The sequence below is a fragment of the Xenopus tropicalis genome, chromosome 2 (genome assembly GCF_000004195.4).
Source record: "Xenopus tropicalis strain Nigerian chromosome 2, UCB_Xtro_10.0, whole genome shotgun sequence".
NCBI classification, from domain to species: Eukaryota; Metazoa; Chordata; class Amphibia; order Anura; family Pipidae; genus Xenopus; species Xenopus tropicalis.
The window spans coordinates 63,927,658-63,948,410 of NC_030678.2; the positions used below are offsets into that span (position 1 = coordinate 63,927,658).

At 38.8% G+C, this 20,753-nt stretch overlaps 1 protein-coding gene across 4 annotated transcripts; it reads right to left on the reverse strand.

Annotated features, from left to right (window-relative positions):
• Nucleotides 1-808: 808 nt before the first annotated feature.
• Nucleotides 809-19,724, reverse strand: fance (FA complementation group E). Of its 4 annotated transcripts, none has more exons than XM_031896823.1 (11): nucleotides 19,613-19,717; nucleotides 19,146-19,269; nucleotides 18,323-18,525; nucleotides 16,837-17,323; nucleotides 16,623-16,739; nucleotides 16,396-16,539; nucleotides 11,256-11,376; nucleotides 8,766-8,841; nucleotides 5,519-5,585; nucleotides 1,117-1,242; nucleotides 809-1,040 (listed from the first exon to the last, which is right to left on the reverse strand). In XM_031896823.1, the coding sequence occupies exons 3-11, from the start codon at nucleotides 18,517-18,519 to the stop codon at nucleotides 930-932; spliced, it is 1,446 nt and encodes a 481-aa protein (XP_031752683.1). In that variant the 5' UTR covers nucleotides 18,520-18,525; nucleotides 19,146-19,269; nucleotides 19,613-19,717; the 3' UTR covers nucleotides 809-929. The 4 variants fall into 4 exon arrangements, with proteins under 4 accessions (XP_031752683.1, XP_002941449.1, XP_031752684.1 ...); XM_002941403.4 differs by having other exon boundaries at nucleotides 19,134-19,269; nucleotides 19,613-19,716; XM_031896824.1 differs by lacking the exon at nucleotides 19,146-19,269 and having other exon boundaries at nucleotides 19,623-19,724.
• Between the last annotated feature and the right edge of the window lie 1,029 nt (nucleotides 19,725-20,753).

Consider the following 20,753-nt stretch of genomic DNA (forward strand, 5'->3'; position numbering starts at 1 on the left):
CTTTCCTTGCTCTTTAATTCCGGCCCTGCCTGTTTTCCATGTTAAAAAATAAATATCAAAAACCAAAATTTTCATTACAATAGGCAAAACATATGTTTGGCAGAAGTGCTGTTCTTTGTACAAGGGAATATTTCCCTTTAACTCATGGACTGGGAAGTCATATTGTCCAAAACTCACATTCCAGCTCCCTGCCTCAGGGCAACGGCACACACAGTTAATTCTGGGTGTAATTCCTACACGAAAGCAGAGCTATAGGGTCTCCTGGAACATGCTCTAGAGCCATAATAAAGGTATTTCTAATTAGACTCTTTAAGGGTTATATAATAAACCTCACTAAGTTTGCCCAGGAACAGTAACCCATAGCAACCAATCAGCAGGTAGCAATTACTGGTCACCTGTTTAAAAGCAAAAATCTTATTAGTTGCTATGAGTTACTGCTTCTGGGGCACACTTAGGGGCCGATTTACTAATCCACGCACGGACCGAAAGCGTCAGAACGCGTTTTTTCATAATGATCGGTATTTTTGCGACATTTTCGTCGCCGTTCCGACTTTATCATATATTTTCCGCTACTTTTTCGTCGCCGTCACGAAAAATCGGATTGGTTTTTCCGCCGTTTACAATTGCTCAATACGAAAAAATCGCAATCCGATTTTTTCCCATTCGGGATTCGAATTCGTGGATTAGTAAATGTGCCCCTTAGTGTCTTTTATTACATATGGGGGATTGTTGATGCTTGCTTGTCTTCACCAAACCATCTTTCGCACTTTTGTTTATAATTGAGCAACAGAATAAACCACAAGAAATATTTGTTTTTCAAATAACTTAAAACCAGGTGACTTTATTTATTATAACATAATAAAACCAAAGTATATAATTATCACAGGTACACATGAAAGGAACAATAGGTTATCTACCATAAGAATGAGTCAGGTTCTACTTTCTTGCAATCTATTAAAAGCGCCTTGCAAGGACTTTTTCAGGAAGGTTTGGTTACAATTAATTGCATTAGTTAAGGGTCCAAGATGAGAAGGCAGAATCTGAAAAAAAAAAATTCTAAAGTTACAACAAAGGTACATTTACATTGATATAAAAGATCAGTTAAACTTTTCTTACCAGACTTTGATTTTTTCTCATGATGGTCATCAGTAATTTGGAGAACTGCACAGATTTACAGCAGTTATCAGCAGACTGACATAATGAAGTAAGGAGGAGTTCAAACTCGGAACAAGAGATGACTCCCTTTGAGTAAAAAGGAAATATAAGTTGGCAAAATTATATATTAATATGTGCACATAAGAGGCTATTGGACATTCTCCAATTCAGGTGCCTTTACTTATATAATTTTAACATGGAAAAAACATATCAATCAATATTTCTTTTTATTACTTAGTTACAAAACAAAAAGGAAGTTTTTACAGTAATAAAGGTCAGAGCGTATGCGTTTTATGTTTGCAGTCTTGTACTGGTATGGGATCCCTTATTCAGAAACCGGTAATCCAGAAAGTTCCGAATTACAGTCATCTCCCATAGACTCACTTTTAATCAAATAATTCAGATATTTAAGAATGATTTGCTTTTTTTATATATTGCTGGTTCATCTGCTCTCCCTTTTGTGTGAAAGAATCAGTAGGCGTGTTTACAAAAAATCCTCTCACCCTCCCCACCCTGAGCTTCCTAACGTCCCTCCCTAATCTGCTGCCCTAATTTCTCAGTGATTTACTGATGCCGAGTCCCTCCCTTAATGCTCTCTATTGGCTTAATAAACCAAAACAGCCAATAGGCCGATTATTAAAATCTATAAACATAAGTTGGTGCATTCTCATGAAGCTCTTGAAGCAGAAAGTGCCCTCGCTGTGTGTGATGTAATCACACTTGAAGGGGGGGGGGGGAGAAGCTTGTAGTAGTGTCGCCGATCCTGTTGCAGAGAGCTAGCCTGAGAATATTTTAATGTGCACTCAGGTATTAGAAGTCAGTTTGTTCAACAACCGTTCATTTTAAATAATGGATGTCAATTAGTAATATTGTTTGGTGCCCAGAAATAACAATGATTTTTTCCTCTGCACTCCCCATCAGTGTACATCTAATGCAAATCAAGAAAGATGAAAACTGCTGACATAATATAATTATAATAATATTGTGATCTACACAATAAAGGTGTCTGCAGGTTAAAGAACCGCATGGTGTCAGCAGTTTTCATCTTTCTTGATTTGAACAATGCAATAAAATCAGAGATGTTTAAAAATAAATATTACCACCTGCTTTGCATTTGTCATAGAGAATGGTTTCTGACCTATAAACAAAATGTAATAAAAGACAATACTAGATAAACACAAAACACATTATTATTGCATTTATATATCGGACCTTGTATGGCCACCTTAAAAGTTCCTAACCAAAGCTAGACCTCAGCAAACACGGTAGTGATTTAAGTGCTTCCACCTGCCTCAAACGTACAGCCACTTCAACGCCACATATAACCAACATAGCTTTATCAAAAAGCCGCTCTTAAAAGGACTTTGCCAACTTTAACCAGCAACAAATAGACCTTCTGAAAAGGAACACACAGCCTTTCTTTAACACTACAGAAAAGGCTTTATCTGCCAAGCACGTATCACATATGCACTTTACAGATCAAGCTTCTCTCTCTGCACCACTGACATTTGGCAACATTTTTAGAAATGACAGCAAAACTGCTAAGTTTAGGAAAGTTTGTTTTTTTGTTAGTTTGGTATAGAAAGATGTCCTTACCAATGTTTGATTTGTCCGAATGTGTACTTTCCAAAAATATATGTTTTTCTGGGGGTCTCTGTACAGTTAGGGGGTGTTACGGCACAAAAAATGCAGTCAGGGGCTCTGTTTGCAAAAGCTGAGTTGGCAGGTGAAAAAAATCATATGCACTACTTTTATTTGGGATCCATACATAACCACATACTTTGGTAAATCTATGCATATTGTACATCAGACTGTTCAGTAGACCTTTGGTGATCATATTTAGGGTGATTTGCCATTGTAAAAAATTGTGTGAGATAAATGCGGCAAATTGCAACATTTTTAGGTGATTTTCAGAAATGTCATCAAAACTGCTAAGTTTAGGAATTTTATTTTTTTTTATTGTTTGGTGTAGAAAGGTGTCTTTTCGCACGTTTGATTTGTCAGAATGTGTACTTTCCAAAAATATTAGGTTTTCTGGGGTTCTCTCTACTGTTAGAGATCTAACAGTAGAGATACTGTTAGGGTCTTAAGTCACATTATACGCAGTCTGGGGGCTCTGTTTGTGAAACTGAGTTGGCAGAATAGAAAATTCACATGCATTACTTTCATTTGGGGTATGTACATAACCACATACTTAGGTAAATCTATGCATATTGGGCATCAGACTGTTTAGTAGACCTCTGGCGTTCATATTTATGGTGATTTGCCATTGTATGTAAAATATTGTTTGAGATAAATTCGGCAAATTGCAACATTTTTAGGTGATTTTCAGAAATGACATAAAAAACGCTAACTTTAGGAAAGCTTTGCAGTTTGGTACTTTGGTGTAAAAACACATCTTTACCCATTTTTGATTTAACTGCCCATGTGTTTATGAATTAGGTAAATGTAAGCCATGAAATTAGTCTGCACCAGGTATATTTTGGGATCTGTAAGTGCCACATACTTCAGTAAACCTATGTATATTGGACATCTGTTTGGTAGACCTCTGGTGTTCATATTTAGGATGTTTTATATAGTTACCTAATAATCTGTGAGAGAAAAGATGGTGCAAAGGAATGTGTACTTACCAAAAATATATGGTTTTCTAGGGTGAATGTACTTTTTTATACCCCGCATAAAATACAGTAAATGTGTTGATTTTGCTGTAACTGAAATGACAGAAATGATACACTGTACGTATGGGGGTATTTTATAGGGTCCCTACATGTCACATACTTAGGTAAACCTATGCACATTGGGCATCAAACTGTTCAGTGGACCCCTGGGGTACATAGTTTTATCTTTGAGGTGATTTTTGTAAATCTCAAAATCACCAATTTTAGAAAAGCTTTGCGGCTTAGTACTTTGGAGTAGAATGACAAGGGTACCTATTTTAGATTTGAAGGAATGTGAACGTTCCAAAAATGTATGGTTTTCTAGGGTAAACTTCCTTTTTTGTGGCTTTACCCCCCATAAAATGCAGTAAATGTGTTGATTTTGTGGTAACTTAAATGACAGAAATGATACACCATATGTGGGCATTTTCATTTTGGGGCCCCTACATGCCACATACTTAGGTAAACCTATGCAGATTGGGTATCAAACTGTTTAGTGGACCCCTGACATTCATATTTAGGGTGTTTTATCTTGGTACCTAATGATATGTGGGAGATAAGAAGTTGTAGAGAGGAAACTTAACTAAAATAAAAGATTTAAAATACATTTAGGAAAGCATTGCAACTTGGTAATTTGGAGTAGAAAGACAGTTATGCCTATTCTGGATTCATCAGAATCAGTTCTTTCCAAAAATGTATAACCTACTCTAAGTGGAATATTTGGCCTTGAAATCTAAATTATGCAGATTTCTGGAGCAGTGCTTTGGAAAGTTAGTTGTGTACTGCTGGGACTTTTTGACCTATACAAGTGAGAATCTCTATACATATTTGGTATTGGCGCAATCAAGAGACATTGAACTTTCCAAATCAGTTGTATTTTCGTGCATAAAATAAATAATGTTTCTGATATATGTGTTTATATTATGAAAATATTACTTTTCTTAATTTTAAGACATTTAGAAGCCTATATCTTGTTACAGAAGTGGAAATACACAAAAATTCTAGCAAATTTTTTTAGCTTAGGTTGTCCCCGAAAAAAAACCATATATTGTTTTCCCAAGGAAACTAAAAGTACCCTTTAGGAAAAGCCCCTAAAGTGAAAAAGCACAAAATGTGATGGCCTTCCCCCAGCTACTCCAAAAAGTTCAAAGAATCCTTAATCCATCTGACAGATAGATGCTCTCAGGACATACATTCCCTCCCAAGATGCTCCAAGCACACTGTTCACGTATCCCCAAACAATCCACTGATACTACTACGATGAAAGTAGATTTAAAACTATTTTCCAAAATTCTGGGCATTAGCCTAAGGACCTATTTATTATGCTGTGTAAAATAAAATTTGCCGAAAAAACGCTGTAAAAAGCTGTGTACAATGGAGAAGTTCGCCATCCAAAAGCTAAATTAAGCACGGCTAAGCCTGGCGAATTTTGTTGCCATTTATATATATATTTAGTGATTTACAAGGGCACAAAACTTGCAGCACACTGATGTCACTATAGTGAATTCTGAGAAAAGTCTGAATTGTTGTACATAAATATGGTTTACAAATAAATGAGCCTCTTGTGGTCTTAGTATTTTCTGCAAATTAAAAATGCATGTACAGTAAATTTGGTGAAAAACAATATAAACAATAAAAATACATTCTGAAAACAAAACAGGAAAAAACCTTGCACCTTATAGTTAGTCTAGCATATATAGACTAACCTGTTTCTCCAGAAGTGTGTACAATACACTGAGCGATCCCTCACATAATGGCACTTTAAGAATAGGACTGCAGGAAGACAACATGTTAATCTATAATCATAAATACTTGTTAAAGACATTAACAGGGGACTGGGGAAGAGAAAAGAATTAGGCTATGGACAGATGTCCCCATGGCCACACAGCAGCTTATTTTTATTAGGGTGATGGCACATGTGGACTTATCGCATCAATAATGTAAATTGCCAGTAGGAAAACATACACATTGCTTTTGTTTTTTGAAGCAGCACAAAATTTCCTCACGAGACAACTCTCGGCTACTTCAGAAAAACAAAGTGGAACGTATGTTTTTCCCATGGCGATTTACAGCAGTAGAGCAGATTTATCATAGGCAACTTTTGTGTGCCATAGCCCTAAACTGTAATAGTGATACTGAAGCAAATGTACTGAAAGGTAATTTTTCATTATAGTAAACATTATATTTAAATTATAATAAAAGAAAACTTTATTCTAAGCAGTAGAGCAGGAATGGACTACCTGTGACATTGCAAAGCCCCGCCCACCCTTTGCATATTCACTACACTTTAAGCAGCTCTGCTGTGTTAGTGTAGTCCAGTGCTGTCCAACTGGCAGCCCGCGGGCCGCATGCGGCCCGCGACCCCCCTCTGTGTGGCCCCCCACCTGTCTGGCTGCTTTGATGGCTTACCTTTGAGTAAGCATTAAATGGTATCAGTACTGAGATTAACTGGCCCCCTGCATGGTTCTCACCTCAGATTCAGGCTGTAATCCCTCTGTATTGTTTAAATATGTAATCCCCTGTGTTTTTCACACCTTTTAGTTTCTGCATTGTTCCCCCCTGCAGTGTTCCCACCTCAGGCTCAGGCTGTATCACTCCCATTGTTCACTTCTTCACACCTCAGACATAAGTACTGTAGGCAGAGTATGGCACATACAGCCAGCATAGGGCAGGTAGAGTATGGCACACACAGGCAGCATAGGTCAGGGAGGGTATGGCACACACAGGCAGCATAGGTCAGGGAGGGTATGGCACACACAGGAAGGGTAGGGCAGGCAGAGTATGGCACACACAGGAAGGGTAGGGCAAGCAGAGTATGGCACACACAGTCAGGGTAGGGCAGGCATAGTATGGCACACACAGTCAGGGTAGGGCAGGCAGAGTATGGCACACACAGTCAGGATAGGGCAGGCAGAGTATGGCACACACAGTCAGGGTAGGGCAGGCAGAGTATGGCACACACAGTCAGGGTAGGGCAGGCAGAGTATGGCACACACAGTCAGGGTAGGGCAGGCATAGTATGGCACACACAGTCAGGATAGGGCAGGCAGAGTATGGCACACACAGTCAGGGTAGGGCAGGCAGAGTATGGCACACACAGTCAGGGTAGGGCAGGCAGAGTATGGCACACACAGTCAGGGTAGGGCAGGCAGAGTATGGCACACACAGTCAGGGTAGGGCAAGCAGAGTATGGCACACACAGTCAGGGTAGGGCAGGCAGAGTATGGCACACACAGTCAGGGTAGGGCAGCTATAGCATGGCACACACAGTCAGGGTAGGGAAGGCAGAGTTTGGCGCACACACAGTCAGGGTAGGGCAGGCAGAATATGGCACACACAGGAAGGGTAGGGAAGGCAGAGTATGGCACACACAGTCAGGGTAGGGCAGGCAGAGTATGGCACACACAGACAGCATAGGACAGGCAGAGTGCTGCCTGTGTGTGCCATACTCTGCTTGCCCTATGCTGCTTGTGGGAGGTGAACCTGGCAGGGGTTTGTTGTGGGAGTTTGTTAGCAGTTGGAAATAGCCATTAAATGGTCCCAAAGGTGTGTAATTATGTACTGGGGGTTGCTCTGCTATCCACAGGGGAGGAGGAGGCATATGGAATTTAAGGGTATATCTTAATATGACATAATTCTTTCACATATGAATGATGGTTGATATCCCCACAGTAAGAACCAAGCATTTGGGATTTTGCTGTGCTACCACCATTGTGATAAAATAGGTGTGGTTTGAAGTGGGTGTGGTTTCAAAAAGGGGAGTGGTCAAACTGGCTTCCATTACTGGCCCTCCACCATGTATGCTAGAGAAATTCCGGCCCTCGGCACCGTAGAAGTTGGACAGCACTGGTGTAGTCTATTAGGGCTGGTGGCTCACAGCCACATACTGAAGAGTCTAAACCTGGAAGTTTGCAAAAGGTCTGGGTAGAGCACAGTTTTCAAGCAGTTATGAACATATTTGAACCCAAAGGTATTAAAATAAAAGCACTTACTTCTATTTTACATTATTTTACATGGTTTAGTGCATTGTAAGAATTTATGGTATATGTCCCCTTTAAAAAGTAACAACCAGGAGTTCAGCAAATGCTGCTTTCTATAGCAATTACATTTCCAAATAACTTTTAAAGCACTAATAATTTTTAATAAATTAATATTGTAAAGTTGCTTAGAATTATGTTTTATTTTATTACGCACAAATTTATTTTTGGGGTTAACGTCCTTTAAATGCACACAAAACTAAACCAAATACTGTTGCATTTACCATACGTGGTCATAAAAAACTGGGGGGGGGAGGGTGGTGTGGCAGAAAATTGCTTGTTGAAAATAGCGCCATACACCTCCTACCTGTGCCTGCACCCGAATTAATGAAATACGTTCGGGTGCAGGCACATGTAGCCGATATCCGCCAAAAAATGCAAGACTTCATATCTTCGGCTGATATAGATTACATGTGCCTGCAACTGAGCGTATTTCATTCATTCGGGTGCAGACACAGGTAGGAGGGGTATGGCGCTATTTTCAGCAAGTGATTTTCTGCCACACCACCCTCCCCCCCCCCCCCCATGCCATGTCTGGCATGAGCCTTAGGTCTTCCTATCTGCATTCATAGTTCAGAAACATGCACAATTGAGTCCAGAGATTATGTACCCCTCTATTTTAAAATTTAAGTATATTAAAAGTCACCTCTGAGACCCAAAACCTATTTAAGAACAGCAAACAGCCTGCCTGCTGTCCTGCAACAAAGAGCTTTTATATGGTCATTAAACTCTGTTGTGCCATTTATGCTTTATCACTTATATATTAATTACATAAGGAAAAATAGTTAACCCTATAAAACAAAGTAGCGTCTCTATAAATTTTAAATAAATAATGTATATTATAAACATGTATAAAAAATATATTTTAAACAACAGTGTCAAACAAAAATTCTTAATCCATGTAACAAGTACTTACCCAAAGCAGAGAGAAAGCTGTTCAGGTTGCAGACACTCAGTTATCATTCGACAAAGAAAGTCTGTTTGTAAAGCACCTAAGACAAACATTTGCTTTAGACATTAAATAAACTCTCTAGACAAAGTAATTTTCAAACCATCATAACACCTCAATGTTCTAACTTTTTGATGCATCTGTGGCATCTCCTATCTTAAAAGGATTCTGTCATGATTTTTATGGTACAGTTTTTATTGCTAAATTAATTGATTCTACCATTTATATTTTATTCTTGAAGCAATAAATTTAATTTTTGTTAGCTTTAATATTAATGTGTAGGCAGCCATCTCAGGTCACTGTGTCTGATCCTGAGCTTTCAGAAAGAGCCAGCACTTCACAATGGAATTGCTTTTAGATAAGCTATTGTATCTCCAACTCAGTTACCAATTTAACTGAAGGAGTCATGACTTGGGTGAGCCGAATCTGGATATTTACTATTGGCAGGGTAGTATTTTTAACAATGCAGGTATCAGGGAGCTGCTGTCTTGTTACCTTACCACTGTTCTGTTGATAGGCTTCTGGGGAAGGGGGGTATGGATGGGGGGTATGGGGGGGAGCACTATTAACTGATGCATTTTGTTAAAAAAATAAAACAAGTTTTCCCGTGAAAGAATCCCTTTAAACACAAACTTAACCAAATGCTAACTCAGCATCATCCTTCAGTCTCAAGAGCTCTGCAAAAAAAGCAGTCAGTGTAAAGATGTACTGTATATACAGTTAAAGATCTGCTTGTTTGGCAACCTCTTCCCTGTGCATTCTTTTTTTAGAGAAGACTATATAAATATTATATATAGCATATTTCAAGCTTGTAAACATGATGCCTTCATAGACCAGCCTGGTCAGGTCCAACAGTGGCTCAATCATACAGTACTATATATTTACCCTTTAACTGGCAATACATACATACAAACCATACATGCTGGTAGAAATATAATCTATCTGCCAAGCACGTACCCCATATGTTTTTGGGTAGATAAAAGTTTCTCTCTGCAGAGGCGGCATGTGCCATCTCTGCAGAGTCAGGAGTGATAACTGCCCCATGGGCAACGAGCCAGGGGGGCTGTCATGTCAGTTCTGCCATGTGATTGCCGCAGGGCTGAACTCCAAGCAGACACGATCGTGTCTGCTGCTTCTCCTGCTGCCTACTCCTCTCTGCCCACTCACTTCCTGCTGTGCAGCATTCTGCAGAGATGGACCCTCCAGGACCTCCCAGGCAATCCCTGCATCCCTTCTCAAGAATAGGAAAGTGGCATTTATTTGCACAGTTACACATATACTTTTACACACACATGCTTTTAGATGTCTGCACACATGAATACACATACTTTTTTTACTTATTCATTTTTACCCTTTTTGTTGTTGTTGTTATTCCCCTAAAAACTGTTATTTTGGCAGCGAGACAAAAATATTTTGTTGATTTGCACAATTTTTGTGGTTTTATTGCATTTTTATCCCTGCATTATGGTTCCTGGTCTGCTTTTAGCATAGCTTTGCCATTTGTTACTTTGGTGTAGGAAGACATCTTTACCTATTTTGAATGTGTACTTTCCAAAAATTTGTTTTTTTTTTTTGCGGGTCCCTGTACAGTTGGGGGATCTTACAGCACATAAGATGCTGTAAGGGAGCTCTGTTTGCAAAAGCTGAGTTGGCTGGCAAGAAAATTCATATGGACTATTTTCATTTTGGGGTCTGCACATACCGCACACTTTGATATCTATGCATGCTGGGTATCAAACTGCCAGTAGGCCTCTGGCTTCATATTTGGGGTGATTTGCCTTTGTATATAAGAAATTATGTGAGATAAATGTGTCAGATTGCAGCATTTTTAAGTGATTTTTAGAAATGCCATAAAAACCGCTAACATAAGCTTTGCAGATTGGTGTAGAAAGGCATCTTTAACCATGTTGAATTCATCAGAATATGTACATTCCAAAAATATATGTTTTTATGGGTCGCTGTACAGTAAGGAGGGTCTTACAACACATAATACGCAATCCGGGGTCTTATTTACAGAAGCTGGGTTGGCAGGTGAGAAAAGTCATGTGCACTAATTTTTGCCGATTGGTAGCTTGGGGTAGAAATAAATATTTAGCCATTTTGATTTTGTCTAAATGTGTACTTTTTAGGAAAGCTTTGCAGCTTGGTACATTGGAGTAGAAAGACGTGTACCCATATTGAATTTCGGGAAATATATACTTTCTGAAAATATATGGCTTTCTGGGGTGAGCATACTTTTTTGTAGCTTTATCCCACATAAAATGATGTAAATGTGTTGATTTTCAAGGACACGGATATGACAGAAAAGTTAGTTTATAAGGGTTCTCCTTGGGGCCCATAAATGCCACATACTTAGGTAAACCTATGCTTACTGGGCATCAAACTGTTCAGTACAATACAGTGCTACATTCTATCTTTGAGCTTGATATATATCTTATCAGTTTTAACCCTATTTACCTGTGTCTGCCTGTAGCAGTGGCTCAATAAGCATGTTGCATGCTGATCGAGCGTATTTCATGCAGAACATTGACAGAGCAGCCAAGAGAGGTCGAGGTGCTGGAAATGTAAGGGACAGTACCTAGAAATAAAGAAATAAGAGATAAATGGATAAAGCATTAATGATGTTTATAGTGACTACAGTAAATAATCACTTGGATTTCTGTAACACTGCCAGTTGAACAATTATTATCCATATATAACAAATTTAAATCAACCTATTAGAAATATTTACAGAAATTAGGCATAGGAGTAGAATAATGTGAAGATAGTAGGACCTACCTGAGAGGTCATAGAGCTAGTATCTGGAACAGCTCATTGAGGTTTCTATAAGAAACCCTTGGCCTAGAAAAAAATTCCCTACTAGTTTAGCATCCCCTGGGCCGGATTGGCCCACAATACCTGTGCCTAAAAAAGCAGCTACTTGTCACAGGGGGGCTTTTTTCTGTGCATATCTGACCAGTTTTAAGCAGATTCCTTGGTCCTTCAGATCATCTTGACTTCAATATTTTCCCTTATCTTTTCATTTTATAGGACATTTATTGACATTTATTAGCAAGCAGGAAGCATTAAAGGGACAGTGACATCAAAGTTTTTAAAGTTTTTACAGTGTTTTAAAGTAATTAAAATATAATGGTCACCCAGTGCACTTTACTTCTTGGTCTGCCTGTAAAAGAAATGCGGATGCCATCACAATTGTTGATCTAGGGACTTGTCCATCTTTGAGTCAAGGAATAATTAATTTCCCCATCTGAGGCAAATTAGAGTGATTTCAGATGAGTTTTTTTACCTTGCTTTGGATAAGCCTGTTGTTAGGCAGGTTTCATTAAGACAAAATGGTTGAACCCTATGGACGTGTGTCTTGTCAACCTAAATTACTATGGGTTAAAGGACATGTAAACCCCCAACACAAAATCAAAAATCATTGAACAGCTTCTTTGAAATCTTTAAATACCAGCCACTCCAGTTGTTCAAAGGTTAAAGGCTGCAGCATCCCCATAACAACTTAGGACTCCTTCTCCTCCTCAGTTGCCCCCTCCCTCAGGAATTTACTTTGGCTGTTGGCTACTGAGCAAGCTCAGTTATTCTTAACCTTCTTAACCTTCTCTTTTGAACTCAGCTTAACCATTACAGTGCTCAATCAAAGCAGAACTTTAAATCAAAGTAAGTTCTGCCTGTGTAAGCCTGCATTCTTCATTGCTTGAACTTTACAGGGCACATATGCTGTTTGCAGTTGTAAATGTCACTGATAATGTATTAGAGGGAAAATGGCCACCAGATGAAAGCTGCTATTTGATAGCGCTGGCAAAAATGCAGTATTATGCCATCTGGGTGAGAGATATGTAGGAAAATGTAGGCTTTACATTTAAATTGCAAATATCAGAGAATTTACTTAGCTTTGGAACTGACATGGAGTAATCCTTTAATGGGGAACTGTAAGGAGTCTGTACATCTGCAGAACCCTTATAGAGAGGACAGCTGGGGATCGCAAATGGTTGTTTGTGCATGTTTTCCAAACTGTTCAGTAGACCACTAGTGTTCATATTTAGGGTGATTTGCCATTGTATGCAAAAAAATTGTGTGGGATAAATGCAGCAAATTGCAACATTTTTAGGTGTGGTACCCATTTTAGATTTGGGGAATGTGTACTTTCCAAAAATATGTGGTTTTCTGGGGTGACTGAACTTTTTTATAGCTTTCCCCCATATAAAATGCAGTAAATGTGATGATTTTGCAATAGTTTAAATGACAGAAATGATAGATTGTATGGGGTACCTTCACCTTGGGGCCCTTACATGCCACATACTTTTACATACATAAATGTATGCACATTGGGCATCAAACTTTTCACTGGACCCCTGGGGTACATAATTAGGATGTTTTATCTTGGTACCTAATAGTATGTGAGAGTTTTTTCGGAAACTTTGTTTTTGTGGCTATACTTGGAAACAGTATAAGGGTAGTCTAGCTTTCCCAGATATTAACCAGTACCAACAAGCTGTAATATTGGAATAGATTATGCAAAAGTTTCTACCGAAAGGCCAAAAATAATGGTTAGACCTGGATATCCAATTTTTGTGTGCATGGTCTGGAAGAAATTAGCAGACACCAATCCAATATTAGAAACAACCAAATCTGCATTACATCTATCATCTAAAGTAAAAGAACTTAACTCATTAGTTCCAGTTAGTTACTGCTTTACCACTTACAAGCATTTAAATGCATTACTAACTTGAATCTAACCAATTGGAGGAATATTGGACTTACTGAATTACAAGAGTTGTTAACAAATTATCAGTTAAAATCTTTCTTGGAGCTCCAAAATGAATTTTTATATTCTATCAAACAAGTGACTTTAATCGCTTACCTTGTACCCCGGGCTGGTGCCCCTGTTAGGAGAAAACAGCACCAGCCCGGGGTACCTGTAGCGAGCGCTTGCTCCTTCCTACTCGCTCTGCTGCTGTTTGTCCGGGACAGGCGCATGCGCAGTAGAGTGAAAAGCCAACTTCTCTGTTAAAGATCGGCTTTTCACAGAAAGAAGGAAGCGCTGCAGGTACCCCAGGCTGTTGCTGTTCTCTCATAACAGGGGCACCAGCCCGGGGTAAAAGGTAGGCTATTGAAGTCACTTGGAGGTGCCTAACATTTTGGCACCCCCAAGTGACTTTGACCTTTCTTCTCCTTTAAGAAAGGCAATCTACCCCTGTGTTACAAAGTGCTATTAGACAGTGATAAGACTTTATCCAAAAAATTACCAGAATGTTGGAAATGGACAGCAAAAATTCCAACAGCCACACAGCGGAAGCATTTACAGGCCTGTAAATTTATTACTTGGAACTGTCACAAACTGATCTACAGATCAGTATTATATACCAGAAGGACTACATAAAATTTTCTCTACAACATCAGAGCCGTTCTGTAGAGATTGCAAGTGCTACAGGCGCCTTATCACGTTTGGTGGCATTGTGAAATCATAAAACTCATTTAGCTACAAATCAATACTCTCATTTTTAATGTGACTGGTATCATTTTAACTTTGTCACACTTTTAAGAGAGATTTTTACTGTTGTTCCCCAGGAATTAACATCACCAGAAACTGGAATATGCACACCCAGCATGTCTTTCACAAATGCTTGCTGAACTGGACCAGAACTGCTGATGGAATTCATAACAGGAGCAATAACTCGTAGGGTGCTTCATGGAATAGATACATATATATCACAATAACCTCTATTTATTAGAGATATAGGGCCCGATTCACTAAAGTCCGAAATAAGGAGTGCTATTTATAGCATGCGTTAAAAATCTTATCACTTCTTATTTTTCACTCGATTCACTAAAAGGACACTTGTCATAATTAAGAAGCGATGTTCTTGGCGTTATTTATCTTACGATGACATATTTTCAAGCAATATATTACGCAGCGCACAAGATATTACGCAGCGCGCGATATTTTACGCAGAGCGCAATATATTACGCAGAGCGCAATATATTACGCACGTAACCATTACTTTCTGAAAACCACCATTTCCCTGAAAACTGGAGGATGCATCACTCTAGGGCCAACATATACTTGAAAAAATACGACTGCAAACTCCATGTTGTGTTGCCAATAGCTCACGAACCGCAATTTTCTTTAAGTACCGCCTGCCCCAAGTAGGGTTAATATTCACACAGATTAACACAATATTTTGCACGTTTAACGCTTCATATGTGTTTGTGAATAATGCGTTAGTACTATTTCTATTCGCTAATTAACGCAATGCATTTTTTTTGTGCATGCGATATGCGGATTAACACATGCGAAATGACTTTGATGAATCGGTACTTAATTATCGCATGCTTTTTAATGAAAAAAACTATGCGATAAGTGTTATTGACCTTTAGTGAATCGGCCCCTATAACGCTTATCGCATAGTTTTTTTCATTAAAACATGTCATCGTAAGATAAATAACGCCAAGAACATCGCTTCTTAATTATGACAAGTTTCCTTTTAGTGAATCGAGCGAAAAATAAGAAGTGATAAGATTTTTAACGCATGCTATAAATAGCACTCCTTATTTCGGACTTTAGTGAATCGGGCCCATAATGTTGTTCACACTAGCCTACCTACTGAAAAATCTTTTGGAAAGTTTATATTCTAGTGTGCACTATCAATTGTATGTCAAGCTTCCTATCTACCTCGCCTAACCTAATCTATATTTTTCTCTCCTTCTTTCTGCCCCTGCAGTTATTATGTTGGGTTGAAAAACCCAACATACTGTTCTTCGACTTCAGCTTATTCTTCTGCTTTTTCTTCTTCTTAGCGCCCCCATTTTCTATATGCTACTCCTCCTACAGTTTTAGGGGTACAACACCAAAACTCTCCACACTTCTTCCCCCCATAGCGGAGCAGGTTGCTTGTGCTTTTCTAAGCGATTATCAGAATGTAAAGTTAGAACATAGAAACTTATATTTCAGGGTTGATTTTTTTAAATTATTCTGAAGCAGAATGCACTAGTTTTTATGCTTGATTTAATGTGAGTCTGAATAGATTACTAATTGCTTGTGTATTGCAAATGTAGTAAAGTTTATATATACTGTACACTGTGTGTAAGTCAATTAGCTCACGGAACTGAGAGCAGAACATTTGCTGTAAAGCTGTCCAAACACAGGCATATTGTGTGTCCCTTGTATGCACACTAATGGCCTATCTGACTAATATCTGATTAATTCTGATGCAGAATGCACTAGTTTCTATGCTTGATTTTCCCCTGTACGGTGCCCACTAATGGCCTGCCTGACCAATTTCTCGTTAATAATCAGACATCAATAGGACAGATTTGAAAATCTAGTCAGGGAGAATCGCATCAGCATGCTGATGCAGTCCTCTCCTGACGAATCTCAACAGGTCGTCTATATGATCTGATCATTGGCCAAGAGGTCAAATAATCAGATCAGCCTGTTTTGGCCAACAGCATGGATGGCCATGTGTATCATTTCTAGCCTAATAATTTATTGAGCAGTAGTTATCCAATAAGACTTCAGTTTATAAATCCACGATGAGTAAAAAACTGTTTTTGATAACATTAAGTGCTTCTCACAAAATAACCATGTAATTACCTTTTTCCTAAAAAGGAGGTTGGCCAACACTGAAGATTGGGAAAAACTAAGATCTGGAGACAGAGAATGCAGATGACAACAGAACTGCAACAAAGACTGTGGGGATAGTTGTTCGACACCCAGAGAGCACAGAATAGACTGCAGCTGTAAATATAAAAATGGAATAGAATAGTAAATATACAAAAAGTAAAGTAAAATAATGAATTTTCATATTTCTTATTTAATACCTGCTCTGAGCTGCAAGACTCACATAACTCCTTTAGATCAACATGAAATGTATCACTCCATGACTGCAAGGATTCCCCTTCAACATGGAACAGCTCTCTAAGTCTGGTCATGTGAAGCTGAGAAAAAAAAAAAACTTTGTAACAACTGAGACCAACCTTTATTTTATACTGTAATTTAGTCTCAGAAATGAGATATTAAATGCATAACAATTACCTTAAAGGTCTCAGGTATCTCCAATGTCCTTTCTACTTTAGTTGGGGTTTGCTTGTGACATGCAGTGCTTAGTGTTTCATCCTCAGTAGTAAGCCTTTTAAAACACAGCTTTTTAATACGAGGGCCTTCCTCTTTTCTCTTAAGAGGGCTTTCATCAAAGTCTTCTGTCCACTTACGTTTTGTAGTTTTAGCATCTTGTTTCAGCCAACCTAGTTTTGAATGTTCATTCCCAAAATGGCACAGTTCACTGCAGACTGACTGTAACTGTTTCATTACTTGTGGGCTAGAAGGTGATTTCTGGATCTCAGTTTCTGCCACCAGCTCCCTACTAAGGGTAAGCAGCCAAGCATCCAAGGACCCTTCCTGTCGATTGAGAGCTTTTACCAAGAGACTGATACTTTTAGGTGGCACTAATGAAATGGAAAGATTCAAAAATCTGAAGAGGTTTCTTTGCAAATGGACAGTGAGAAAAAGGAGTGCTGGCTTTCTGCAAAGAAAAACAATAAATAATGGTCATATGATGGACGTGGAAGTAAATACACAAAATTAGTCAGCAAGCAAAAACATATAGGTTTGCCCTTTTTAGTTTGTGTAAAATCCACCCCCATACAAAATCACATGCAATCTATATCCAACTAAGGCTATTTCCATCATTACAAATTATTGTGGGGCTTTCAAAAGTCTGTTTGGTATACTGCACTGGCTATGCGCATTTCTAATTGCTTACATAGTTCAATGTGTATTCGCTGAACTCTGAAAAATGCAGGATAATCATCACACATCAAATATCTGAGTGTTCATTTTAACTGCCACAATAAACTGTGATACTATTACTGAAGTCCACAATCTAAGTTTCCTATCACACAAATATATACTATGATCAATTTTATCAGAAGCCACTTAACCTTCCTTTAATGTTTTTTGGAGTGTGGGAGGAACCCCACAAAAGCATAGAATGAACATACAAATGCAAAGTGAGTTAGAACTGCCACTATGTGCCAGGTCCTTTCTAGTGAGAGGTGCGCATCACATGAAAAAGCAGGACTACATTTTTACAAAAAAGTTTTTGGACTTGGCAAAACCCTTCCTATTGATATCACAAAAGAAAGGGCCAAAGGATTAACACAAATGCCACCAACCCCCTTTGCTACCTGTGAATTACATCTTCACTTCTCTTGGGCCCCACTCTGCTACACGGCCCCTGACTTGTGTACCCCCTGTCCACGCTGATGGCAGCCCTGCCTCTGGATATTATACCAACCCCACATCACTAAAACCCAAATATACCTACAACGAACTTTACTGGCCATTAGTTGTTTACATTTTAATCACTGCACCTGACTCTAAATAAACTGACTATATATCCATTTTTTGACAACATAGTTGACACCTTGGCTAGCCATAATGTGACCCTCAAAATTGTGCAGATGTTTCTAAATTTCTATCCCCCGGTGAACAAAACTTCACTCTAATTATATTGTCTTACAAAGTTAGTTTTCCATCTAAGCCTTCAGATGTGGGTATTTCTGAGCACAGCATCTTCGTCATTTTTTCCCAGAAGAATGGTCCATAGAAATTCTGCAAACTCCCCACAGCAGTCATAGCATCTAGAGACCCTGAATCAAGTACCCGCAAAAAATGTTGAACGTCTTCTTCACAATTTGACACTGGAGTACATTCCATTTAGTCCTGTAAAGGAAGCACACATTTCACATAGCCTTTCTAGAAAAAGATGAAACTAGCAAAGATAGTTTCTGTTGGGCAATGGTATTTTATTTCAATGAAAATATTCTATAATATACTTATATTTCCATTATAATAATAAAACAAATTTAACAACTATAAGGATTATTCCCTCCCCACACACACACACACACACACATACAGACATGTACAAAATATACAAATATTATACAGACAAGTATTTGATATCTGTTAAAAAAAACACCTGCTTATATTTTTAATCCTTCTTAATCCAAGTTTCTGACAGGTCCATTTGATCTTAGTCTTTTTACCTGCCAGGCAGCATCCAGCCCTTACTGCCCATTATTACCCAGGAGTTAGCAATTTGCAAAGATATGCAGACCAGTATGAAATAGAGGAGAGTTGAAGAACTCATTGCAATTCACACTGTTGACCAGTTCCCCAAATCCTGTTACATAAAGAATGTGATAACTTTTTCTGGTCACTGATGGGGTTTTTTACCTTTTCTCACATAAAACACAAGATTATATTCCCCTAAGCATGCTATACTAGTTTTCACAGTGATTTAGCTGAATGTGCAGTTTAAAACTCACCATAACACCTACAATTCTCTGTAAGGTATCTGAGAAAAATTTCTTGTGGGAGGCGTGTTCATCCAGTATGCAGAGTGAGTCACATGGGGCATCCTGACGTCAGAGACTTAGCTTTTCCTTACTATGCCCTCATTGGCTATCAGAATAAACATTTTTATTGGAACGTCACTCGCTGCTTCGTTTTTTTTTTTTTTTTTCCTAAATAAACTTTATTCAAACTCCAGCGTAGTTTACCTGATTTCAGTGTTCATCTGCATGAATAAAGTACTGTACCAGTGTTATATAAATAATTTATGCTCCCCTAACCCCCCTCCCCCACCAGCTTTTGTGGCAGAAGATCTTTCTCTACATGATCGTGTAGCTCACTTGAACAAATGGTGTCACTTTGCCCCCCCCTCCCTCTCTGCCCCCCAGGGCAGCAGCTCAAATATCAGCGCTCCTGCAATTTAAAAATAAGGAGAGAGCTTAATTTTATTTACCAAGGCTCACATCAGTAGGCAAAAACACAGCTGAAGCACCAGTGTTCTGATCCGTAGCAAACTGGAAGTCTCTGATCAGGAATAGCCTGTTTACGGCCTGTAAACCTAACCAACCAATAGGAGGAAAGGCATGCAAAATAGGAGCTATGTGGACACGCACAGTAGTTTTTGAATCTCCTACTACCAGTACTAAGCGTTATGCTGAGATTCAATGTGCTGATACAGTCCTGTGTAAAAAGGGGTTGGTGTACCCCTCCCCTGGTGCCTCTACTAACACCTGCCCCATAAAGAAATTTTAACTTCACAGGTAATTTCCTCAAAAATAGAAGATTTTTACAGATTTTTTTTAAAAGAGATGCCAATAAATATTTTCTTGAAATACTCTAATATGCTCTGATAACTGCAGTTATGGGAAGGTGAACAACTCCTTTAAGGGGTCTGTTTGGTGGACCAACCAGTCAACCAATATCACAAAAATCTGCGGTTAAAAGATTTTGATCAGGCGCCATTGAAGGCACCCAAACAAAATCTACGTTCAGGGCTGAATCAGCAGAAGGAGGTAGAATTCCTATTGTTTCTACCTCCATATCAGACTGTTCAGCCCTGAACGTCTGTAGAGGGTGGAAACGATCTTCGAAAGATTGAAAAGTGCTACATGTATGGCCACCTTTATTACGTTGGGTTGAAAAACCCAACATAATGTTCTTCAACTTCAGCTTATTCTTCCGCTTTTTCTTCTTCTTAGCACCCCCTGTTTTCTAAACGCTCCTTCTACAGTTTTAGGGGTACAACACCCAAACTCTCCACACTTCTTTGCCCTATAGCGGAGCAGGTTGCTTGTGGTTTTCTAAGTGATCCTGCTCCCCGTCTTTTTGTGGCACCACTCCAAACACCCCAATTTTCCCATTGATTTTGACGGAAGATTTTCAAACTGCTGCCACACTTACAGCTTTTAAGCTACACCCCCAAACTTGAATTACATAATCATGGGGTCACCCAAATGAAACAGCGACATTTGTTGGATGACCCCAAAGTGGGAGGGGCCAACAACAGCCAATTCAATTTCAACCATTGACTTTTATGGGAAAATTGAAACTGCTGCCAATCTTACTGCTTTGAGGCTACACTCCCCAAACTTGAA

Coding starts and splice junctions, on each gene's coding strand:
- fance (XM_031896824.1), bottom strand. CDS start 18,519: ATGGAATGTACTCCAGTGTCAAATTGTGAAGAAGACGTTCAACATTTT. Junction 17,324..18,322: donor TTAGATGGAAAACTAACTTT/GTAAGACAATAT, acceptor TTTTCTTTGCAG/AAAGCCAGCACTCCTTTTTC. Junction 5,586..8,765: donor CAGCTTTCTCTCTGCTTTGG/GTAAGTACTTGT, acceptor GTCTTCCTGCAG/TCCTATTCTTAAAGTGCCAT.